The 26,508-nt window shown below is 42.1% G+C and overlaps 1 protein-coding gene across 2 annotated transcripts in view; it reads left to right on the forward strand.

The window, feature by feature from the left end:
* Positions 1-26,197, forward strand: part of LOC125467393 (AP-3 complex subunit sigma-2-like) — a 50,067-nt gene extending 23,870 nt beyond the window's left edge. For both annotated transcript variants that reach the window (XM_048563172.2, XM_048563171.2), the window contains 3 exons: positions 5,195-5,266; positions 15,018-15,125; positions 25,452-26,197. In XM_048563172.2, the coding sequence (XP_048419129.1) occupies positions 5,195-5,266; positions 15,018-15,125; positions 25,452-25,559 (288 nt within the window). In that variant the 3' untranslated portion in view covers positions 25,560-26,197. The remainder of the gene's footprint in view (positions 1-5,194; positions 5,267-15,017; positions 15,126-25,451) is intronic.
* The last annotated feature ends 311 nt before the right edge of the window (positions 26,198-26,508 follow it).

The following is a 26,508-nucleotide window of genomic DNA, read 5'->3' on the forward strand; positions in this document are numbered from 1 at the left end:
AATTTCATATTTTTAAAAATTGAATTCATTATTGTATCCATCTCCTCCCCGTGTACATAATAGACATGATAGTAAAAGGACGTGGAATGAAATGGATGATGGCAGTGTAGACCCACAAGTTGCAAGAATGAATGACTGACTGACTGTATTCCTCAGACTGGAGGGATATTTTTCATGCCATTCCCTCAGAAGCCAGTGTTAGGAGCACTGTTGGTTTTGATATGTATTATTGACCTGCATTTCGCAGGGCATAATTTCAGATTGTAGATGATGTGATAAACACTGATGAGGAAAGAGCATGGACAGATTAATGAAATGGTCAGTTACCTGGAAGATGTTACTTTGTAGAGAATTGTGAAGTGATGGATTTTGGTAAGAGGAATATGCATTGAATTACATAATTTTAAAATAGGTGCAGAAGTGAAGACACTGTCTAAAATGTCTTAGAAAGGTGCAAGACAAGGTGAGAAAGTTATTACAAGTATTGGGTTGGACTCTTGGTTTTATAATTAGAGGTATAAAGTAGAAAAACAAAGAAGTTATAAAAAAACGATTACAAATCATTGTTTTGATCCTAACTAGTATATTAATTCAATTCTGACCACAGCGCTTTAGGAAGAATGTCCAGGCCTTAGCATGCAGAGGGGATTTACCAAAATAGTTTCTGGGATATGGGACTTCACTTGTGTCCAGGGACCAGAAAGGCTGGGATTGTTCTTCTTATAGAGATAGAGGTAATCTAAATCATAATTTGTTTGGTTGGACTAACTAAGGTGAAACTGTTCTCTCTGACAAACCATTTGGAGACCACAAAACACACTAAACAGGGCAACGTGAGACTAGTTGGGGGGATTTGTTTTATGCAGAGTGAATGATTACCTGGATTGAGCTGCCCATTGGAACAGATTCAATCACAACTTTTGAAAGGGAATTGGGTAAATACTTAGAAGGGTGAAATTAGTGGGCATATTGGCATTGGGATTAATTGGATAACCTTACCAAAGAATCCATAGGTGCTCCAGCCGAATGGACAATAGCCCCCTTTTATGCTTTATCTGTGATTTTAAGTTAAACTTTTAACTAACTAGTTGCCTAGAGAGAGGTTTCCCATCTATCTATATTCATCTTTTTAGATGAGACACAGCTGCTCACGGAGGCTGTGAACAAGTGTAAGTCGAGTGATTCAACTTTTATAATCTCTCAAAGCAATTTGTATTGCTGAAAAAAAGACATTTTGACTTAAGTTTTATATGTAGCTTATGTCAGAATAGTGCACTAAACTAGTAATCCAGAAGTCTGCGCTATCATTCTGCTAAGAGGGGTAGGTGATGACCTAGTGATATTATCAGTATACTATTAATCCAGAAACCCAGCTGATGTTCTGGGGACCCAGGTTCAAATCCATCACAACAGATGGTGAAATTGGAATTCAAAAAAAAGTCTGGAATGAAGAATCTACTGATCACTATGAAATCATTGCCGATTGTCGGAAAAACCCGTCTGGTTCACTATTGTCCTTCAGGGGAGGAAATCTGTCACCTTCACCTGGTCTGACCTACACGTGACTCCAGACCCGCAGCAATGTGGTTGACTCTCAACTACCCTCTGAAATGGCCTAGCAAGCTACTCAGATGTACCAGTCGCTACAAAGACTCAAAGAAGTGAAACTGGAGAGATCACCTGGCATCCACCCAGGCACCAGAAAAGACAACAGTAGAAATAGCCCTGTCGATCTTGCAAAGTCCTCATGAACATCTGGGGGTTAGTGCCAAAATTTTGAGAGCTATCTCACAGACTAGCCAAGCAACAGCCTGACATAGTCATACTCGCAGAATCATACCTTACAAACAATGTCCCAGACACCACGGTTACTATCCCTGGATATGTCCTGTCTCACCAGCAGGACAGACCCAACAGACCGGGCAGCACAGTGGTATACAGTCAGGATGGTGTTGTCCTAGGAGCCCTCAACGCCAACCTTGGACCTCATGAAGTCTCGTGGCTTCAAATTAAACGTGGGCAAGGAAACATCCTGCTGAGTACCATGTACCATCCTCCCTCAGCTGATGAATCCATACTCGTCAATGTTGAGCAACACTTAGAGGAAGCACTGAGGATGGCAAGGGCACAAAATGTATTCTGGGTTGGAGGATTTCAATGTCCATCACTAAGAATGGTTCAGCAGTAGTACCACTGATCGAGCTGGTCGGGTCCTAAAGGACATAGCTGCTAGGCTGGGTCTGCAGCAGGTGGTGAGGGAACCAACAAGAAGAAACAACATACTTGACCTTATCCTTACTAACCTGCCAGCTGCAGATGCATCTCTCCATGACAGTATTGCTAAGTGTGACCATTGCACAGTCCTTGTGGAGACGAAGACCCGCCTTCACATTGAGAACAACCTCCATCCTGCTGTGTGGCACTATCACTGTGCTAAGTGGGACAGAGTTCGCACAGATCTAGCAACTCAAGACTGGGCATCCATGAGGTGTTGCGGACCATCACCAGTGGAATTTTACTCCAACACAATCTGTAACGTGATGGCTCGGCATATCCCCCACTCAACCATTGCCATCAAGCCAGGGGATCAACCCTGGTTCAGTGGAGAGTGCAGGAGGGCATGCCAGGAGCAGCACCAGGCATACGTGAAGATGCGGTATCAACCTGGAAAAGCCACTAAACAGGGCTACTTACACACCAAGCAGCAAGTGATAGAGCTAAATAATCCCACAACCAATGGATCAGGTCTGAGCCATGCAGTCCTTTCACACCTAGTCATGAATGATGATGGATAATTGAGCAACTCACTGGAGGAGGAGGCTCCACAAATATCCCCATCCTCAATGATGGAAGAACCCAGCACATCAGCGCAAAAGATAAGGCTGAAGCTTTCTCAGTAATCTTCAGCCAGAAATACTGAGTGGATTTTTCCGAGGATGATGACGTCAGCTTGTACAAGGGGGCATAGCTACAAATTGAGGGATGATGGATTTAAGACAGATGTCAGACGCAGGTTCTTTACTCAGAGAGTGGTAAGGGTGTGGAACGCCCTGCCTGCCAATGTAGTTAACTCAGCCACATTAGGGGCATTTAAACAGTCCTTGGATAAGCATATGGATAATGATGGGATAGTGTAGGGGGAGGGGCTTAGATTAGTTCACAGGTCGGCGTAACGTCGAGGGCCGAAGGGCCTGTTCTGCGCTGTTTTGTTCTATGTTCTATGATGCATCTCAGCCTCCTCCACTGGTCCCCAGTGTTACAGACACCAGTCTTCAGCCAATTCAATTCACTCCACGTGATAACACGGAATGGTTGGAGACACTGGATAAGGCAAAGACTACCATCCCTGACAACACTCCTGCAATAGTACTGAAAACCTGTGCTCCAAAACTTGCTGATCCCCTAGCCGAGCTGTTCCAGTACAATTATAACACTGGTCTCTATCCGACAATGTGGAAAATTGCCCAAGTATGCTCTGTACACAAAAAGCAGGACAAATGCAACCCAGCCAATTACCACCCCATCAGTCTACTCCCGATCATCAATAAAGTGATGGAAGGTGGCAGTAGCAGTGCTATCAAGCAGCACCTGCTCAGTGATGCCCAGTTTGGGTTCTGCCAGAGTCACTCAGCTCCTGATCTCATTACAGCCTTGGTTCCAACATTGACAAAAGAGCTGAATTCCAGAGTTGACGTGAGAGTGACAGCCCTTGATATCAAGGCTGCATTCAACTGAGTGTGACATCAAGGAGCCCTAGCAAAACTGGAATTAATGGGTATCGGGGGAAAACTCTCTGCTGGTTGGTGTCATACCTGACACATAAGAGGATGGCCGTGGTTGTTGGTGGTCAGTCATTGCAGCTCCAGGACATCTCTGCTCGAGTTCCTCAGGGTAGAGTCCGAGGCACAACCATCAGTGACTTTCCCTCCACCGTAAGGTCAGACGCGGGGATGTTCGCTGATGATTGCACAATGTTCAGCACCATTCGTGACTCCTCAGATACTGAAGCAGTCCACATTCACATGCAACAAGATTTGGACAATGTCCAGGCTCAGGTTGACAAGTGGCAAGTGACATTTGCATCACATAAATGCCAGGCTTTGACCGTCACAAATAAGAGACAATCCAGCCACTGCTCCTTGACATTCAATGGTGTTACCATCATTGAATCCCTCATTATCAACAACATAGGGGTTACCATTGACCAGAAACTCGACTGGATTCACCACATTAACAGAGTGGCTACAAGAGCAGGCCAGAAGCTAGGAATACTGCAGCAAGTAACTAAGCTCCTGACTCCCTAGAGCCTGTCAACCATCTACAAGGCACAAGGAGTGTGATGGAATACTCCCCACTTGCCTGGATGAATGCAGCCCCAACAACACTCAAGAACCTTCACGCCATCCAGAACAAAGCAGCCCGCTTGATTGGTACCACATCCACAAGCATTTACTCCCTTCACCACCAATGCTCTGTAGTAGCAGTGTGTACTACCTACAAGATGAACTGCAGAAATTCACCAAAGATCCTCAGTCAGCAGCTTCCAAACCCACGACCACTTTCATCTAGCAGGACAAAGACAGCAGATATAGGGGAACACATTATCCAAGTTCCCCTCCAAGTCACTCACCATCCTGACTTGGAAATATATCGCTGTGCCTTCACTGTTGCTGGGTCAAAACCCTGGAATTCCCTCCCTTATAGCATTGTGGGTCAAACCACAGCTGGAGGACTACAGCGGTTCAAGAAGGCAGCTCACCACCAACTTCTCAACGGCACCTAGGGATGGGTGAGAAATACTGGCCAGTCAGCGACACTCACAACCCACAAAAGAATATTAAAAAAGAATGTAAGCATGCACTGCATCTGTTTCAATTCAATAAAATAATGTTAGCCATTCCCTGATTCATTTCTCAGGGTGGTGTCACATCCAGTCAGTCAACCTGCCTGATTCAACAGTCCAGTGATAATACCACTAGGTCATTGCCTCTCCCCATTTGTTAACGACTGAGGGGTTATGTTTTAGGGCAGGCAGTTACTGGCCTGTGTATAGGCCTGGCAGGGGTCTTGTCGTGCAGTGGTAATGTCCCTACCTCTAAGCCAGGAAGCCTGAGTTCATCATCTCTGAACATGTTGATTAGAACATATTAAATTACCAGACTGAATAACAGCTGCTGCTTGTTTGTTTCTTCAGGTGTTTGTGGAAACATTGGACAAGTGTTTTGAGAATGTCTGTGAGCTGGATCTTATCTTCCACATGGATAAGGTATGTTAGCGTTTACTATTGTTATGCTTGTGTTGTGTGAAATTGTGTTTAATTGCTTTGAAGTCTAATTTTATTTGACAATCCACATTCTTAATTTCTAAATGCTTAAAGTAGTATTACCATACAAATACAGTTTAATACTAGTGAATGTTAGATTTCAAAATTATTACTGAAGTGAATCTGTTAAGCGTTGATTGACACTTGGATGCAGCCTGGTGCTGAGTACTGGCTGATACTTCCATGGCTGAAATATTGTCACTCCCACCGAATTGTTGGCAACTTGTGATTGAAATGTTTTCCCGTTTATTAATTACTAGCAGATTTGATAACGTTCTGACACACATCCACAGAACACACAATCGTGGAGTTAAAAAAAAAGTTCAATAAAAGTTACAGAATCCTTAAGTAACTTTATCTGATTTGGCAAAGTAGCAAACCGAAAACTGCCTGCTGTGTAATTGTATTTAGATTTATGTAGCACCTGGAAATTGCAGCATTTCAATCTTAAATGTTAAGATTAGAATCAGCATTAGATAGGTCAGTTTCAGTCTCTGGGTCACTGATCTTCGGTTCTCTTGTGTTCTCAAGCTTCAATGTAACAAGGCTTCTCAGGCTACCTTTTGCAGTTGCTTATTTTCACTAGAATGGCAATGAGTTGGCAGGATTTTAGCTTCAATTTTATTTTCCCCCTTGTCCAGTGCTTCCCAAACTTTCCACTTTCTATGACCTTATTTTGAGGATAAATTGCACCGATCCCAGATTGAGTGGGGTTGTGGGGATATGGGAAAGATTAGGGATTGGGGTTTATGCAAAGATTGGTCAGTTAGGCAGTGCCCTCCATTTTAAAAAAAATAGTGAGGACTTAAAGGGACCTTCCAGCAATCGGCTCAAAGCTCCACTTTAGCCCGTGCTGCTCAAAAGTTGTGACCCTGAATTTTGTCTTGTATCCCCACTGGAAGATATAACCCATTTTTAGGAAGCCTTGGTCAAGCCCATGACAAGTAGCCAAGCATATAGCTCAGAAAATTGCAGGGATGTGACTGGAGTGTCAGCATGCCTCACATGATGGAACAACAACATTGAGTCAGATCTTCTTTGCCACAAACATGTCTTCAGTAATCTATATCAGAAGCATTTATAAAATTCTGAGAAAGTCTGGCTCTTTAGTTGCATTTCAACACTTGATCATTTTGATTCATGTGCTGATTTTACGTGGGAAACCTTTTCCACTCTTTATTTAAATTTTATTGCTGTTGACTGACTCTTAACCATCACCTGAACTGATGGAGCAAGCCACTCAGTTCAAGGGTATATTGGGAGGGTTAGCATATCGGGCATTGCCAGCAATGTTCATGTTGTAGGAATGAACGAGAATAAAAGTTGGCTTTAGCTGTTGAGTTTAGAACTGCGAGTCACAGTCTCAGAATAAGAATTGACCATTTTACACTAAAATGATGAAGAATTCCTTTCAAAGCTTTTGAATCTTAGAAATTTGTTACCCCAAGTGCAGTGATTGCTCAGTTAATAAGAAATTGAAATAGTTTGGGTACTGTAGAGATTACAGAATATGGATATAGAGGGAAAGGTGGAATCAAGATAATAAACAATGATTTTAGGGAGTGGCGGGGGCAGGCTTACGATCCTGAGTGACCAATTCCTGTTTATTTTGGGTCACTTACTGTCCCTGTAATCAAAGGTAAAGGGACCCACTAACAATGGTACATGAGGCCAGTAGTGTCCAGCAAAATCCCAGGTGCTTAATTAGACTGTTATATTTTGATTCATGCTGTGTATAAGTTTTGTTTGATTAAAAATCTCCTGTGAGCACCTTCGGACTTTTTACTACATTAAAGGTGCGAGCAAGCATGTTGATGAATTCTTCAAGTTTTAAGCTTTATCTTTTATTTCTTGTTTTGGAAGCCGCAAACTATCTACATGTTAGCTGGTTGGCATTATCTCAGAATTGTTTACAGTTTCAACTCAAGAGCTGATGTATCAAGGTTTTATCTGGGGCTTGAAACTTTGAGGTCACAAACCTAGCTTATAAAGGAACCTGGTTTTTATTAGTTCTTTGGAGGCCTCAAAAGTTCTAAACAGAAACTGAAAGCCACTCACCTGTATATTTGACTAAACATCTCATGCTTATTTAAAAGGTGTGAACTAGAGAAGGAAGGACACCAACTAACTGTTCAATATTAAGCAGAAATGGATTGAAATTCTGTTATGCAAATATTAATGCCAAACCCTTGACATTCATTGTAATACAAGTTTTTTAAAAAAAACATGCTTTTGTAAATGTCTAATGAATTGCGTGCAATTTGTTTCAACATTGCACCAATGAATTTACATTAACGAGCTGATTTCAGAATACCTGCTTTATATCAAGGTTTCTTTGTATTTTAGGATTCAGTAACCTTCATTGGTTGTAATAAACAGATGGTCCATTTTTCATCAAGTTTAGGATTTCCGGCTTCATCTGCCTTTAGCATTTACCCTTTGATAATTTTGATAAATTATCTGTGTTGGAACTGACTGAACTTCAGCTCATAATAAATTGTTTCTTCATCTAGTTATCTCAAATTGGACTGAGTAGGCGTTTTATTTGTTAAAAACCCCTATCGAGTGCTGTACAACGTTAAAAATCCTATTAATGTAGTTTATTGCTGAGATCTTGAAAGTTTGAAATGATATTTTTTATGATTTTTTTTGGAAGGAAATAAGGCTTAAGAGAACTGTGCGCGTTGGATTCAGTATCTGGAGACTAATCAGTGCAGAATGAAACAATTGCATTAACGGGGAGCCCAGAACCCGGGGTCATAGTCAAAGGACACGTTTAGGACTGAGATGAGGAGAAATTTCTTCACCCTGAGAGCGCTGAGCCTGTAGAATTCTCTGCTACAGAAATCAGTTGAAGCCAAAACATTCAATCTTTTCAGGAAGGAGTTACATATAGTTGGAACATTTTTACAGCATAGTACAGGCCCTTCAGCCCTCGATGTTGTGCCGACCTGTCATACCAATCTGAAGCCCACCTAACCTACACTACCTAGTTGTTTGGGCTAAAGGTATGTAAGGCTATGAGGAGGAAGTTGGAGTTGGATGGCCAGCCATAATTATTTGAATGGTGAAGCAGATTTGAAAGGCTGAATGACCTACTCCTGCTCCTGTTTTCTGTATCTCTTTGGAATAGGTGAGTCACCCTAGAGTTAGAGAGCTTGGACAGGTAAGGCTTATAGCCACTGAAGTGACAATGACCTAGTGGTGCTGTCACTGGACTATTAATCCAGAGATCCAGGTAATGTTCTGGTGACCTGGGTTCAAATCCCGCCATAACAGTTGGTAGAATTTGAATTCAACGAATATTGGGAACTAAAGAGTTTAATGATGACCATAAATCCGTTATTCATTGTTGGGAAAAGATCAACCTGTTAACTAATGTGCTTTAGGGAAGGAAACTGCTATCCTTACCTGGTCACAGCAATGTAGTTGACTCTTCAGGCAATTACGGATGAGCAATAAATACTGGCCTAGCCAGCGATGCCCTTATCCCGTGAATGAATTTTTAAAAAGTGGTATAATTGAAGCATTTAATATAATGAGGGGTGTTGACAGGGTCGATGGAGAGAGAATATTTCCTCGCATGGGAGAACCTAGGAGTAGGGGTCACTGTTTAAAATTCAGAGTTCGCCCATTTAAAACAGGTGAGAATTTTTTATTTGGGTCATGGGTCTTTGGAGCTGTCCTCCTGAAGGGGCATTGGAGGCAGAGCTTGAAGTTGAAGTGGATAGATTCTTAGTAAACAACAGAATGAAAGGTTATCTGGGATGGTAGGAATGAGGATTTGAGGTTACAATCTGATCAGTCATGATCTTAAGTGGTGGAGCAGACTCAGTGGGCCAAATGGCCTACTCCTGCTCCATATTTGTAGGTTTATAAATAGTTCCTTACCTTGATCTTTATTTTGTGTTTCGATATGCATTAAAAGGTGTCGTAGAATTGCAAACATTCTGGTCTTATTCAAGGAAGGTTATAAGGATAATCCAAGCCATTATAGTCCAATTGGCTTGACTTCAGTGGTAGGGAAACTTTTAGAAATAACTATTCACGGTAGAATTGCTAAACCACGTTAAAGAAAAAAATGGGTTGATTAGGAATGTACAGCTCGGGGAATTTCTAAAGAACAAATAATGTTTAATCAACTTGGAGACATAGAGTCATATAGCAAGGAAGCAGACCCTTTGGCCCAACTCATCCATGCCGACCAGATATCCCAAACTGATCTATTCCCATTTGCCAATATTTGGCCCATATCCCTCTAAATCCTTCCTATTCATATATCCATCCGGCTGCCTTTTAAATGTTGTAATTGTACCAGCGACCACCACCACCTCTGGCAGCTCATTCCAAAATCGGACCACCCTCTGCATGAAAGTTTTGCCCCTCAGGTCACTTTTAAATCTTTCCCCTCTCACCTTGAACCTATGCCCTCTAGTTTTGGACTCCTCTAACCTGGGGAAAAGACCTTGGCTATTCACGCTACCCATGCCCCTCATGATTTTATGAACTTTGTATAAGGTCACCCCTCCGCCTCTGGTCCAGGAAAAATAGCCCCAGCCTATTCGATCTTACCCTATAGCTCAAACTCCTTCAACCCTAGCAACATCCTTGTAAATCTTTTCTGAACCCTTTCAAGTTCAACAAAATCTTTCCTACAGCAGAGAGATCAGAATTGAGCGCAGTATTCCAATAGTGGCCTAACCAATGTCCTGTACAGCTGCAACATGACGTCTCAACTCCTTTACTCAATGCACTGACCAATGAATGCAGCCTCCTTTGCCATGTCTATGACTCCACTTTCAAGGAACTGTGCACCTGCACGCCTAAGTCTCTCTGTTCGGCAACATTCCCCTGGACCCCACCATTAACTGTATAAATCCTGCCCTGGTTTGCCTGCCAAGATGCAACACCTCACATTTATCTAAATTAAACTCTATCTGCCACGTTTAGCCCATTGACCTACCTCACCAAGGTACTGTTGTACTCTGAGATAATCAGTTTCACTGCCCACTACACCATCAATTTTAGATTCATCAGCAAACTCACTAACCATGCCTTCTATATTCACATTCAAATCATTTATATAAATGACAAAAAAGCAGTGGACCTAGCACTGACTGTTGTGGGCCTCTAGTCTGAGAAACAACCCTTAACCACTACCCTCTGTTTCGTCCCTTCATGCCAATTTTGTATCTACTTGGCTAGTTCCACCTGGATTCCATGTGATCTAATGTTGCTCACCAGTCTACCATGCTGAACCTTGTTGATGCCTTGCGGAAGTCCATACAGACAATGTCTACCGCCGTGCCTTCATTATCCTTTGTCACCTCTCAAAAAAACCACTCAAGTTAATGAAACATGATTTCCCAAGCACAAAGCCATGTTGACTATCCTTAATCAGTCCTTGCCTTCCCAAACGCATGTCTCTCAGAATCCCCTCCGACGTCTTACCCACCACTGATGTCAGGCTTACCAGCCTATAGTTTCTTGGCTTTTCCTTATCATATTTCTTAAATAATGGCACCATATTAGCCAACCTCCAGTCTTCTAGCACCTCACCCCTGGCTATTAATGATACTGAAGTCTTAACAAAGGGCTCAGAAATCACTTCCCTATTTTTCACAAAAATCTGGGATGCACCTGAACAGGCCCTGAGGATTATCTACCTTTACCCATTTTAAGACCTCCAGCACCTCCTCTTCTGTAATGTGGATTCTTTTCAAGACATCGCTGTTTATTTCCCCAAGTTCCTAGCTACCATATCCCTGTGCACCCCCCCCCCCCCCCCCCCCGTTACTGCTTTCAAGCCTCCCAAGTAGCTCTGGTACATCTCCCTGACTGGTTATTAATCCCCTTCCAATTCAGGTGCAGCCTGTCCTTATACAAGTCATTTCTACCTCTGAAGAGATCCCAGTGGTCCAGAGATGTGAATCCTTGGCCCTTCCACTAGCTCCTCAGCCATTCATTCATCTGCCCTATCCTCCTATTCATGTTGGCACATGGCACTGGAAGTAATCCAGATCTTACTATCTTCAAGGATCCACTTTTAAACCTCCTGCTTAATTTCCTATATTCTGTTTGTGGAACCTTGTCCCGTTCTCTACCTGTGTCGCCAGTATCAGCGTGAACAATGACCTAACTTGCTGGAGTTCTTTGAAGAAATAACAAAGGGACAACGAGGGTAACGTTGATGTGGTGTATGTGGATTTCCAGAAGGCATTTGATATAGTGCTGTGCATCAGGCATGTGGCGAAAGTTATAGGTCATGATATAAGATGGGTAATAGCCAATTTTGTATCCACTTTGCTAAGTGTTAGGAAACAGACTAACAGTCAATGGATATTTTTAAGGCTTTTGGAAGGTTTGCAGTGGAGTTACCCAGAGTTGGCACTGGGACCTTTGCTTTTCTATATAGATATTAATGATCTAGATCTTGTTGAGCAGGAGACATTTCAAAGTTTGCGTATGATACTAAAGTTGGAAAATTAACATCTGTGAGGAGGGTCACATGAAACTCCAAAAGGACATTGACGAGATGATCATGCGGGCAGATAGATGTCGGTTGAGGTTCAATGCAGAGAATTGTGAGATGATGCACGTTGGTCGGAAGAATGGTTAAAGACAACATAAGATAGGGAGTACAGTTCTAAAAAGGTGCAGAGCAGAGCTACCTGGGTGTATGCGTACACAATGGAAGTGGCAGGACAGATGGAGAGAGTAGTTAATACATTATGCAGTTTTAATAATAGGGACACAGAGTACGAGAGCAAGGAGATGATGTTGAACTTATACAAGACTCTTGTCAGACTTCAACTGTTGTATTACGTATGGTTCTGGTGCAACATTGCAGGAAGGATGTGTATGTATTGAAGAGTGTATAAAACTACTTACAAGAATGGTTCCAGTAATGCAGAATGCCAGTTCATAGAATCACTACAGTATGGAAACGGGAAACAGCCAACAAATCCACAGCAACTCTCTGAAGAGCATCCCAGTCAGACTTACCCCTCCTACCTTATCTCTGTAACTCTGCATTTCCTAAGGCCGATCCACCTAACCTACATTCCTTGGGCACTATGGGCAATTTAGCACAGGCAATCTACATCCATTGGGAAATGGGAAGAAACTGGAGCATCTGGAGGAAACCCACACAGACACACAGAATGTGCAAACTCCCCACAGAAAGTCGCCCAAGTGTGGAATTGAACCTGGGTCCTTAGTGATATAAGGCAACAGTGCTAACCATTGAGCCACTGTGTCACCCCTAGTTATAAAGGTAAATTGGAGAAGTTGGGACTGTTCTCGTTGGAGAGAAGTCCGAAAGGAGATCTGATGAATTAATCCGAGGATGTAGATTTACAGTGAAATACAAACTTTCACACAAGTTATTCAGACCTGGAATGTGGTGGAGGCAAGTTCAATTGAGACATTTGAGAGGACATTGAATATTTGGATAGAACTGGTGTGCAGGGATATGGGGAAAAGGCAGAAATTGGCACTTGGTAACAGAACCAGTGCAGGCACAATGGGCAGAATGGCTTCCTTCTGCACTGTTACGATTCTGTGATAATCAAGGATTAAACTCTGAGCAGTTTACTAGACTAGCAATATAGTGAAGGAATTAAACAAAAGTTGTGTTTTGGGTTCCTCAGTTTTCAAATAAAGTCCTGATGTTGCTGACATAATGAAGCACCCTGGGATATTTTGCTAGGTTAAAGGAGCGATATAATGTAAATTGTGGATAATGCAACAATGAAGCAGGACTGAGGCGATCACAAAGTCGAGTTGAAAGTCCCAATTCAGTTCTTTGCGACTCTCACTTGGAAATTGCATCAAGAAATACTGCAATAGAGCAAGTAAATGCAAAACCTGTTTCAGATTACTTATCCTGGTAAATGCTTATTTAGTAAGATATCATTCTAAATCAGCAAAAAAAAAGCTGATAACCTCTTTCTTATCATATCGCATTAATACCATTTGCACTCGCTCTTCACAACCTTTACTCCCAATTCAGTTCTGTTCATTGAGTGTGACATGATTGCATGGTGATATTGCCTGATAGTGCAAGTCAGGCTTTGATTTTCTGAAACAAAAACTGTAAATACTTAGCAAATCTAGTAAAATTTGCGGGGAAAGGAACAAAGTTAATGTTTCAGATGAGTGAAATTTTCTGTTTCAGTTTTTCTGCAGTATTTTGATTTTGTGTTGGAGCAGGTGATTGGGTTTTGTATTGGTGCAGATGATCTGGTTATTGATTCCATTGCTGTTTGTGAGATTCTGCATGACATAGTTCCTGTGTTTGCTGACATATTGATAAACAGTGAGTCGTTAAGTGCTTTAGGATTCCTGTTGCAGGGGACTGCATCAAACTGTCAAGATCATTCCAATTGAGAGAGGTTCTTTGGCTTGAATTAGATGATCCAGGATTGTCCCTAAACTTTCCCAGTTGTTGTCTCCACTTGGTTCTTAATTGACCCTGCATTTCCCTCCAGTGCTGTCTGACATAAGATAATAAAATGTGAGGCTGGATGAACACAGCAGGCCAAGCAGCATCTCAGGAGCACAAAAGCTGACGTTTCGGGCCTAGCTGTCTGACCATCAGGCTCATGTGAGAATCAGTATTCCGTACTAGTACTGAATTTTTCTTTTTCTAGTTTGTTTCCATGATCCTTCGTCATACTTTTGAAATGTCAGGTAGTTATAATTTAAATATTTTGTAGAGAAGGCTAATTTACATCGTCACATGAGTCCTTTCATTGATTCACTGTCAGCCAAAAAGCAGACAGACTGATGTCATCTCAGTATCAATCACAAAGGGAGGCATAGAATTGGATCAACCCTTTGGCAACACAATGGGTCTATAGAACATTACAGCACAGTACATGCCCTTCGGCCCTCGATGTTGTGCCGACCTTTCTAAATGTGTGGGAATTTAAAACTTCTGAGAAAATATTTGATATTGACTAAGGTGCTTTCTTTTATGTATTTAGATTAAGTGGTAATTTCAATGTACACAGTTTTGCTTATTACGCATAATTCTCATGAATCTTTCTCAGTCTGTGGTCAGGTGACCATTGCAGCATTTTAGTCCGTGAAAGGTCTGTGGAATAACAATCAACTGCTGGTTTGTTAGTTCATATTTACAGAGATATGGCTGCCTCTCAGTACAAAGTACCCAGTTATCTCAAATCCCCATGTCATTTGATACTGATATTTCAGAGATACTTGGAAATATCTGGAAGTCAAGAGTCGCTAAAGTCAGACAGCCTTTTATTTATCTGTCTCCCTATTGTAGTATGAACCAGCTTTTCCACATAGATCCACAAACAGCTCACTTCTGGTTTCTGATCTCAAATGGATTAGATTGATCCCATTGCAATCTGCTGCCATAGTTGAAGTGTGTGCTAGGCTAAGACAGGGTGAAGCTGAGCTACAGCAGTAACTTGGTGTTGGCTGAATCCTGAAGAACAGATATTTTAAGGGGAAATGCAGTTACTTTGTTAAAAGTAGAATGTCTTTAATCTATTTTTAATTACTTTTGTGAACCAAATGCTAAATTGTATTTTTCTGTGGAATTTGTTTGTGCATCATTGATCAATACAATCTGTGATTTGCAGCCTATCTGAGGATTACTGAGTTAGTGCAAGTTACCATTGGAACTGGTGAATAGATGTTGCCGTCTGTTTCCTCACAGGTTCATTGCATTCTTCAAGAGGTAGTAATGGGAGGAATGGTTCTAGAGACAAACATGACTGAGATTGTGTCACAGGTCGAGGCACAGACAAAACTGGAAAAATCTGAGGTAAGAAATACTGGACATACATCTCCAGGAAGGCTTTTATTGTGGAATTTCCTGTCTGTCAAATGGAAACCTGGGTGCCTCATTTCAGGTGCAGGGGAAGAGGAGGAGATTTGTTCTCAGGGATTGTTGTGGACCTGATGGTTTAATCCCATGTACCTGTCAGTTTTGAGCCTTGGATGGTTGTTGTGTAACATACCTGTACGGCCTGTCCTTTCACACCACGACTCAGAATCATTGCATCTTCGTCCTCCATGACTGAAATTGCAATCTGTCTGTAAATCTCAGATTTCACTTGTTTTCTTGGAGCTAATTTTAATTCTTGTCTCTGCTTATTTCAGTTCCAAGTCTTAACTCAAAATATTTCTCCCTCACGTTGATTTCTCTCTCTAAAGGACTTATTCCTTTGTAAATATTTATCTGCTCAATACCGCAGCCCCACCACACAGCACAAGCTAAAGGACCAGGAGATGGCTGAATTCAGCTCCACCATCCCAGACCCCGTGTCCCTTAATTTCTTCAGCTCTTGTGACTTGTGGTTTGAACTAATTCCTAACTTGTGCTGACATTGGGCGTTTCAGCTTTTCACTGATATACAATATTGTAAGGTTAGCTATAGATTTTATATTGGATCGTAAACCATTTAGAATATTTTGGTTTGGTTTAGTGGAATGGCACAGTCAGCAGTTAGAAAGTGATGATAGTAAGCGGAAAGGATCACAACAGAATATTTTGAAATTGCTTAATTGCTTCATGAGTCAAGAATAGCTGATTCCAAAATACAGTTGAACTAAAATAAATCTAGATAAATCTTCAAACTTGACAAGAGCTAATCTTTAAATGATTACAGCGGGGTAATCTAATCTTGGTAAGAATGTGATTGTCATGACGTTCTTAATATCAGTGCAAAAATTGAGTTAATTATTGATTGTGAAGTTCCCTATTGACACACCTTTGATCACAACATCAGTTTTCTCTAACAGTTGGAAAAGCAAGCAGTTAAAAAGATGATTTAATGAAATTCAGAGCGTTCCATGAGTAACACTTAAATCTAATTTGAGATAGATTGAAGTGGTGCTGCTGAGTGAAAGCTTTGTTTATCACTTGACCTGTCAAAATAGTCGGACTGGAGGAGCAACATGGTTCTTTTTGGTGTGCCACCAAGTTGGACCAATTAAATATGGTGACCTTTTGATCTTGCACAGGGTCTTCAAGCAAAGTTCATAAAACTGTGAGAAAATCACAGAATTGCGACAACACAGGACGCCATTTATTCATTGTGCCTGCATTGGTTCTCCAAATGAGCATGCCATTTAGTGTCATTCTGCTGCCTTCACTTTGAAATTGTGTGTATTTTTTATTTTCAGATAACAATTCAATTTCCCTTTGAAAGTTTTAAATGAACCTGCTTCCACCACACACTCAGGCAGTGCATTCTAGACCTGAACGACATACTCAGGCAGTTCATTGCAATGCATTAACTTCTTGCTTTGTTAAGACACTTTACCTCAAGTTGTTTTTGCTGCTTTTGCCAGTTACTTTAAATGTAGGTCCTTTCAGTAGGCATACACTATCTAACCCCCGCATAACTTTGAATACCCAAATTAGAATTCTGTGCAGCCATCTCATCACCAAGGACAATAGTCCTGATTTCTGAAATCTGTCTTTATTTCTGAAGATTGTCAGGTGTGGAACCATTCATGTGAATCTTTTCCACATTCTCACTCATGCCTTCACAGCCTGCCCATTGTGTGGCGCCTAGAACTGTACACGATACTCCAGTTGAGCTCCGTATCTTTTACAAGTTCAGCGTCACCTCTTTACTCTTGTACTCACCCTATTAATAAAGCAGAGGACACTGTTTGCTTCATTAACTGCTGTCTGCACTTGTCCTGCTACCTTCAGTATGTGCGTATGTACACAACAAAGCCCAAATCCTCCTGCACCTCCTTTAGAATTTTCTATTATTTCATATTGGCACGCAATGTTGTTCCGACCAAAGTCTTATCACTTCAGCATTCTCTGCATTGAACTTCATCTGCCACCTGTTTATCCACTTCAACAACTTTTTATTTCTATTTCTTTTTGAAGTTCCACACTGTCCACCTCACAGTTTACAATGCTTCCAAGAGTTGTATAATCTGCAAACTTTGAAATTGTCCCCTGCTCACCAAGGTTTAGTTCATTAATATATGTCAGGAAAAGCAATGTCCCAAAGCTGATCTGTGGGGACTTCCATGGTAATCCTTCTCCAAGTCAAAAACATCCATTAACCATTTCATTCTGTTCCCTATCGCTCGTCTAATTTTGTACTCACATTGTATCCATATTGCTACTGTTCCTTTGATTCCATGAGCTCTAATCTTCCTCACACATCTGTTGTGTGACACCATTTTGAATACATTTTGAAAGCTCATGTTCACCACATTGCCTTCATCAACTTTCTCTGTTACCTCTTCAAAAAAAGTTCCAGCAAATTAGCTAAGCATGATTTGCCCTTACGACATCTGTGCTGCTTCTGCCTTTATTAGCTTACATTTAACCGCATGGCTAATCATTTTACACTGAATCATTGTTTCTACAAGCTTCTGTTTTCACTTGCCTGACATTATTAGACTTGCCTTTACATTGTTTTTGAACAATTTGGTAACATTTACAGTTCTCCACTCCACTCATGGCGCTCCATGTTTGATCTCAGGAAAGCTGTAAAATAATGACCAGCCCTTCTGCAATTTTTTCTATCACTTCCCTCAGCATTGCTAAAAAAGGAAGAGAAATGAAGCATTTCATTTTGTTCTCATCAGTAGGGCAGGAGAACATTGTTGGCATGGAGATGCAGCAGGAGCAGAATCAAATAACAAAACCAAATCACTGGAAAAACTCAGCAGGCCTGGAAGCACCTGTGGAGAGAAAGCAGAGTTAATGTTTTGGGCCCAGTGACCCTTCTTCAGAACAGTTCATTTTTTAATCTCAGTCCTCAGACAGGCAGGTAGATTTGTTTAGTCTTTGTGTTGCCCTGGGGTTTCAGCAGAGATTGGCAGCGACCATGACACTTTTTTTTCCCAATGAGAAAGGTGCATTGTATATGGATTCCTTTTGTTAACATAAAGCTGGGCCATTTTGCTGCATTGCCATGCCAGCATTGGCCCAAGCAGTCAGCACCCTGTTCTGAGGTGGTAAAAATAGGTACCTTTTTTCACGTCTGTTTCTTATGTCTTTGTCATGATGATCATAAGATCAAAAGCTTCAACTTGTCTTTTAGCAAAGCTGTGTACTGCCAAGCAATTATTCCATCAGTATCCTTGGGTACATCTCATCTGATCTTGGTACTTTATCAATTTTTCATCTATCCTGCTTATCCAGTACCATTTCCTTATCATAGTACCATAGATTTGTCCGGTACAGAAGAGGCCCTTTGGCCCATTGAGTCGGCACTGCTTTAAATCTCCACCAGTCCCACTTTCCAGCATTTGGCCCTTCAGCCTTTAATGTTATGATATTCCAAGTTCCCATCCAAGTACTTTTAAATGGCCGTGAGGTTCCGTGCCTCAACTACCCTCCTCGGCTGTGCATTCCAGATCTCTCTCACTCTGGGTGAATAGGATTTTCCTCGGATCTCCTCTAAGCCTCCTGCCTTTCACCATTCCGCCCCCTTGTTTTGACCCTCAATTAGAGGGAACAGCTGCATAGTATTCCAATCTGTCCACACCTCTTTTAATCTTATACACCTCAATTAGTTCCATCCTTAACCTGCTCAGCTCAAAGAAAACAATCTGAGCCTAGCCAGCCTCTCTTCATTGCTAAACTGCTCCCAGTCAACATCCTGATGAATCTCCTCTGCACCACCTCCAGAGCGGTCTCATCCTTCCAATAGTCTAGTGACCAGAACTACTCATAGTGCTCCAGCTGTGGCCTAGCCTAAGTTCTATGCAGCTCCAACATGACCTCCCAGCTCTGATAATCTGCTACGACTTATAAAAGCAAATGTCCTGTATACTTTTTTAACTTCCCTATTAACGCTTCCTGCCACCTTCAGGGTCCTGTGGGCAAATATGCCCCGATACTTCTGTTCCTGTCTGCTTCATAGTATCCTGCCATTCATTGAGTACTCCCTTGTTACTTCTTCCAAACTGCATCACCTCACAATTATCAGGATTAAATACCATCTGTCACTGATCTTGTCAATTGTAAGTCTTTCTAGTGCCTGAGATTTCTCCTCTGTGACTAGCGTCTTGGTAACATCTTCCTTGGTGAAGACAGATGCAGAGCATTCCCTTCATATCTTACAATGTCCCCTGCCTCCATGTATAACTCTCCTTTTCAGTTCTTTAATCAAAGGGAAGGTTTATATTGGAACATAGAACACTACAGCACAGTACAAGCCCTTTGGCCCTCGATATTGCGCTGACCTGTGAAACCAAACTGAAGCCCATCTAACCTACATTATTCCATTATTATCCATCTGTTTATCCAATGACCATTTAAATGCGCTTAAAGTTGGTGAGTCTACTACTGTTGCAGGTAGGGCATCAAACGCCCTTACTACTCTGAGTAAAGAACCTACCTCTGACATCTGTCCTGTATCTATCACCCCTCAATTTAAAGCTATGCCCCCTCGTGCTAGCCATCTCCATCCGAGGAAAAAGGCTCTCACTGTCCACCCTATCTAATCCTCTGATCATCTTGTTTAGCGTGGCAATCCTGCCACCTTCCTAATTTACTTTGATTAAATTTGAAGCAGGAAGGCTCAGTGATTGCTGCCCCAATGGGAAACTGTTGAAGTCCTTAAATTGTGTGAATGCACAAACATACTGAGGCAGTTAAAGGCTTTTGTTCCTTACAGTTAATTCTTAGCTTTAGCTTTTTGAGTCATTTGCACATAAAGGTAGAGTTGTTTTGTAAATAAATCAATTTGCTAGGTCTTGTGATTAAACATTATCAAAAATAGAATCAAATGCAGCAGTGCACTTACAGGTAATTCTGTCATGATGCGTGTTTCATCAATGCAAATTGGCTGTAACATGATTAATGAATTGTGGACGCTGTTTGGATAAAGCAAGTTTCCTGCTGTCCAGCAGATTTTCTATGGCAATTTTCTATAGCGTGAGATCACGCAAGAATGCAACTATCGTGTTATAGGAGAACTACCTGTAGTTCTTCCCTGCTGCTGCACAATTATCTTTGGTGACTTCCAAGTATCTATTCTTGGCCGCCTCTTGTTTCCCATCTACAAGATGCCTCTTGGTGACATTACCCAAGAAGTGGGAGATGACTTCAAGCTGTGAGGTGGTGGTGGTGGCGGTGGCGGTGATGCGGGTTGGAGTGGGGTGATGTGGTGGAATTTATATCAGGGACGAGAAACTGGGGCCAGGTGCTTGGGACGGGAACAGGGCCGCTGTGTTGTGGCTCTGGGTGTGGACCAAATGTAGCACTGGGGCCTGTGATTTCTGCCTCTGTTCCTGTTGAGTTGAATCTCACCACCACTTCTCTTGGCTCCTCCATTGTTGCTGAATTAATGGATTGCTCCAGTTCTGAATATGCAAAACGTTTTCTTAATTAAATATTGGGAAGTTTGAAACCATTAGTTTTGGTTGCCACTTCAAAGTCCACTCCCTAGCTACCAACTCCATGCTTCTCCCTGGCAACTTTCTGAGCATAAACTAGTTTATTTGCAACCTTAATGTATCTTTTGAACTAGGAAGACCATTTGAACACATTCATACCTTCACTAAAACTGCTTGCATACAGCTTCATAGCTTCACCCCTGTCTCAGCTCATCTGCTGCTGAAACCCTCATTCAAGCCATCAGTATCACGTGACTTGATGATTCCAATGCACTCCATTGCCCCGTTAACATTCAACGTCATTGCCGCTGCTGAATATAAAGAAATTCTGAAGTGAAGATCCATCATTAATAGTTAAATGAAGAAGTTAGGGAAAGCATGTAACTGAACAAAGATGGCAGGTTCGACAGTTGTTCAGAATATGAAGATCAGCAGAGAATGACTGAATGGTTAGGAGGAAGAAATCAGATTGAGTAGAAGCTATCTGGTGTATAAAAATGCATAGCAAGAATTACTACAGGCATTTAAGAAGCAAAGGGAGTGTTGGTTCTTTAGAGATTGAGAATGGGGATTTGATATTAGATAACAAGGAATTGACAGAAAATATGTAGATGTTTTACTTTTCCGTTCACTATAGAGGATACAAAAATCCAGCTACATCTACAAATTAGGACATGTAAGAAATAGAGGAACTTAGTCAAATTACTATTGCAAGTGGCATGGTACAAAGCAAATTGATAGAACTGGGAACTGACAAGTCTTCAGATCCAGATGAACTTCATCCTAAGGTCTAAAAATGTGCTGCTAATGAACTAGTAGAAGCACAAAGTTAATTTTCCTAAAATTCATTAGATTCTGGCAAGATTCGATCAGACTGGAAAGTGGCAAATATAATCTGCCTGTTTAAGAAGGGAGTGAGGCAGGAAACCATACCCCTATTACCTTGATGTCTATTAAGACTCTAATAGGATCATTTATTTGAAGAGTTTTTGATTGTGCACTTAGAAAAACTGAAGATAATGAGGAACAATCATGTTTACAGGGAAATTATGTTTGATCAGATTAGTAGTGTTCTTTTCATGGGATAAAAACGTGTGCATACAGGGCAGTCTCTAGACATTGTGTACTTGGATTTCCAGGCAGCATTTGGCAGGATGCCATGTAAACAGCTGTTATGTAAAGTAGGAGCACGTGGTATAAGGGATAATATATAAGCATGGATAGGAAATTGGCTTGCTAATAGAAAACGGGGGGGTGGGGGTGTGCAGCACGGTGGCTCAGTGGGTTAGCTCTGCAGCCTCACAGCACCAGGGACCCGGGTTCAATTCCAGCCTCGGGCGACTCTCTGTGTGGAGTTTGCACATTCTCCCCATGTCTGCATGGGTTTCCTCCAGATGCTCCCACAGTCCAAAAATGTGCAGGCTAGGTGGATTGGCCGTGCTAAATTGCCCATAGTATTCAGGGGTGTGTGGGTTACAGGGCGATGGATCTGGGTGGGATATATCAAGGGTTGGTGTGGACTTGTTGGGCCGAATGACCTGTTTCCACACTGTAGGGAATCTAATCTAATCTAATCTAATTACCCTCACTCCTCCTTTTACTAACCATTTCAATATTTATGTGCCCCTAAAAGATTGGGACATCCTTTTACGGTGGGAGTCATCTTCCCTCTCTGCATCTTTCCTGCTTTTTTGCCTCCCATGGAATATTCTAGGTTAACTCTGGTTCTCAGCTATATTTTCTATCTATAAGCATGCTTTTCTTTGTTATCTTAATTTCTATGTCTTTCATCTTGAATGTGCTCTTTGTGTAACTCCTGTTTTACCTATTAACTTTGAGACCAATTTATTCGGCTGTGAGCCATTCTCACCCCCATTGAGGTTGCCTTTTATCAAATTAATTATTCTTATCCTGGATTGTTTGATGACCTTTTCCATAGTCCACTTAAACCTTATTGTACAACAGTCACTGTCCTCCAAATGTTTTCCCATTAAAACTTCACTTGTTTGGTGAATTTCATTCTCAAAACCAGATCTGATAGTACCTTCTTTCTTATTGGACTGAAAACGTGATGCTGTAGAAAATTTACCCAAAGACACTTTAGGAACTCTTGCTTCTCTTTGTTGTTTATACTACCATTATCCCAGTTTATATTTTGGCAACTCCCTCATTAAATTCGATTCCCTCATTGTAACTGCTGCATAGTTTTTGCACTGTCCACCATTTTCTTGCAAATTTATTCCTCTTAAATCCTTCCAATTAGTTGATGGTCTCTAGGCTACATATGAACATATACACCAACATACAGATTAGAAACAGGACTTGGCCTCCCGAGCATGCTCCACCATTCAATAAGATCATAACCAATAACAAAAACAGAAGTTGCTGGAAAAGCTCAGTAGGTCTGGCAGTATCTGTGAAGAAAAGTTAGTTAACATTTTGGGTACAGTGACCCTCCCTTAGAACTGATGGAAGCTAGGAAAATGTTGGTTGAAGATAGGTTGGGGGGAGTAAGGGGTTAATGATAGGTGGGCATAGAGCCCGAAGAGAGAGACTGCAGTTGGACAGATGAAGGAGTTGTTGATGATCTGGCTGCGAGGGTGAACAGCTGTTGATGGGGACCGTTAGGGACTAACAATAGGTGGTGTGTAATGGCAGGCTATGTGATAACAAGCGCCTGGTGTGTAGGGTAGGGGCTAGGACATGAGGGAGTTTGGGCCGCAGAATTATTGAACTTGATATTGAATCCAGAGGGCTGCAGGGTCCCCAAGTGCAAGTTGAGATATTGTTCTTCCAGCTTGTGTTGACAAGCAAAAGGAACATTTCTAGGGACGCTGTGGACTGGTGCTATGGAACTGTGATTTGCCAGTATTTTTTCCTCCACCCATAAACATAATGTTTACCTGTTTGATTCTGTGTGTATGTACGGCAATTTTAAAAGGTTTGAGTTTTAACCAGTAGAACCGTAAGTTGATATTCATAGCTGTTTATTTATGATTAGGATGGACTGACAGCAGTACCAAGATTAATTATCACTCTGATCAGACTGTGTACTGATTGAAGAGTGAGGTGCACTATCAGAGATAATGGGAACTGCAGATGCTGGAGAATCCAAGATAATAAAATGTGAGGCTGGATGAACACAGCAGGCCAAGCAGCATCTCAGGAGCACAAAAGCTGACGTTTCGGGCCTAGACCCTTCATCAGAGAGGGGGATGGGGGGAGGGAACTGGAATAAATGGGGAGAGAGGGGGAGGCGGACCGAAGATGGAGAGTAAAGAAGATAGGTGGAGAGGAGAGTATAGGTGAGGAGGTAGGGAGGGGATAGGTCAGTCCAGGGAAGACGGACAGGTCAAGGAGACGGGATGAGGTTAGTAGGTAGGAGATGGAGGTGCGACGATGGGTGAGAGGAAGAACAGGTTAGGGAGGCAGAGACAGGTTGGACTGGTTTTGGGATGCAGTGGGTGGAGGGGAAGAGCTGGGCTGGTTTTGGGATGTGGTGGGGGAAGGGGAGATTTTGAAACTGGTGAAGTCCACATTGATACCATTGGGCTGCAGGGTTCCCAAGCGGAATATGAGTTGCTGTTCCTGCAACCTTCGGGTGGCATTATTGTGGCACTGCAGGAGGCCCATGATGGACATGTCATCTGAAGAATGGGAGGGGGAGTGGAAATGGTTTGCGACTGGGAGGTGCAGTTGTTTATTGCGAACCGAGTGGAGGTGTTCTGCAAAGCGGTCCCCAAGCCTCCACTTGGTTTCCCCAGTGTAGAGGAAGCCACACCGGGTACAGTGGATGCAGTATACCACATTGGCAGATGTGCAGGTGAACCTCTGCTTAATGTGGAAAGTCATCTTGGGGCCTGGGATAGGGGTGAAGGAGGAGGCATGTCCATCATGGGCCTCCTGCAGTGCCACAATGATGCCACCCGAAGGTTGCAGGAACAGCAACTCATATTCCGCTTGGGAACCCTGCAGCCCAATGGTATCAATGTGGACTTCACCAGCTTCAAAATCTCCCCTTCCCCCACCGCATCCCAAAACCAGCCCAGCTCGTCCCCTCCCCCCACTGCATCACAAAACCAGTCCAATCTGTCTCCGCTTCCCTAACCTGTTCTTCCTCTCACCCATCCCTTCCTCCCACCCCAAGCTGCACCTCCATCTCCTACCTACTAACCTCATCCCACCTCCTTGACCTGTCCGTCTTCCCTGGACTGACCTATCCCCTCCCTACCTCCCCACCTATACTCTCCTCTCCACCTATCTTCTTTTCTCTCCATCTTCGGTCCACCTCCCCCTCTCTCCCTATTTATTCCAGAACCCTCACCCCATCCCCCTTTTCTGATGAAGCGTCTAGGCCCGAAACATCAGCTTTTGTGCTCCTGAGATGCTGCTGGGCCTGCTGTGTTCATCCAGCCTCACATTTTATTATCTTGCACTATGAGAGCTTCTGCACTACCTGTCTTTTTTTGTTTGACGGCTTGGTATTAGCGGAGGTTGTGGATTAACAAGGTTTGCAAGCTGCTTTCCATGAAAGGAGCAACATGGTTGTACATTTAACATGTACCTCCAGTATACCATTGGCTTCCTCCTCCTCCTCTAGGATTTGGCTTCCACTCTTTTTGAAAGGTCTCTGGTTTTACTTTTAACATTGCACTTTTGAACAAACAATTTATCAGATGTCTTTTTTTTATTGCTGTTATTATGTGTGTGCTGTTTAAACTTCTTTGTGTGTCATGAAAGAGTAAATTTTGTTTTATAATTTTAGGCTGGGTTTTCTGGAGCTCCTGCCCGTGCAGTCTCTGCTGTCAAGAACATCAATCTGCCAGATATCCCACGCAACATCAAAGTTTCAAACCTGTCTCCATTTGTGTAGAAGGATAGTTTGTATTAATGATACCCGGTCACCTATTACATCCACCTGTAAATACTGAAGCTTTTCTTACATCAGCTTTTCATTTGAAGGTTGTTGTTGTAAAAATATGATGGCTTGTGGTGGTTTTCTCCTTTGCAACCTCAGATTCTAAATTGTTACAAAATTTAATGCTGATAGCATCCCAGCTGATGTGTGTGCATTTGCATTGGGCATGATGCAGGAGCACTTTAAACATTAACCAGGGCCAATCCTCAGTCAGGTGCTTTGAGTCAGAGTGGACACACTCTAAACTGTTAGCCAGGTTCACCCCAAAGAGAGGCAGTTATCCAGAGACAGTCAACACCAACCCCTCACAGTATCCACCAGAAATTGGGGAGACAAAGTGAGGGATTATTTACTGTGGTCTTACAGTAATGACACAAATGGACATCTGTGTACTCCGGAAGAAATGCCTGTTGACTTCTCTGTCCTTTATGTTGGAAGATAAAGCGTATATTTGCCTCCATTTGTGAACATAAAATGGAAATTCCTGGAGTCAGTTTGTTGTTTTCTTTCAAGATGGAAAATTGACACATGATTTTAAAAATGCATCTGAAATTAGTAATACTGACAATTAAAGCTCATTTCAATTTACCAAATTGTACTGTGATTGTGTATTTTGTTTCACTTTTTAGTGGGTAGTTTCTCAAGTGCCATTGAAATGCTGGTAAAAAGAGAAGGGACTGAAACTCCTGTTACGCACACCTTCCTATTTGGTCACCATAAGCAATTTTGTAACAGGAACCTAATGTAAGAACAGGCGTAGGCCATTGAGCACATCAAACCTGCCCCACTATTCGATCACGGCTGATTGAACAGTCTAATGATTTTTACGCACTACACCCCCATTGTTACAAAGGTGAATAGGGTAATTGTGAAGTGGAAGGCAGAAAGCTAAAATGTGTGGTTC

The sequence above is a fragment of the Stegostoma tigrinum genome, chromosome 33 (genome assembly GCF_030684315.1).
Source record: "Stegostoma tigrinum isolate sSteTig4 chromosome 33, sSteTig4.hap1, whole genome shotgun sequence".
Classification (NCBI taxonomy): domain Eukaryota; kingdom Metazoa; phylum Chordata; class Chondrichthyes; order Orectolobiformes; family Stegostomatidae; genus Stegostoma; species Stegostoma tigrinum.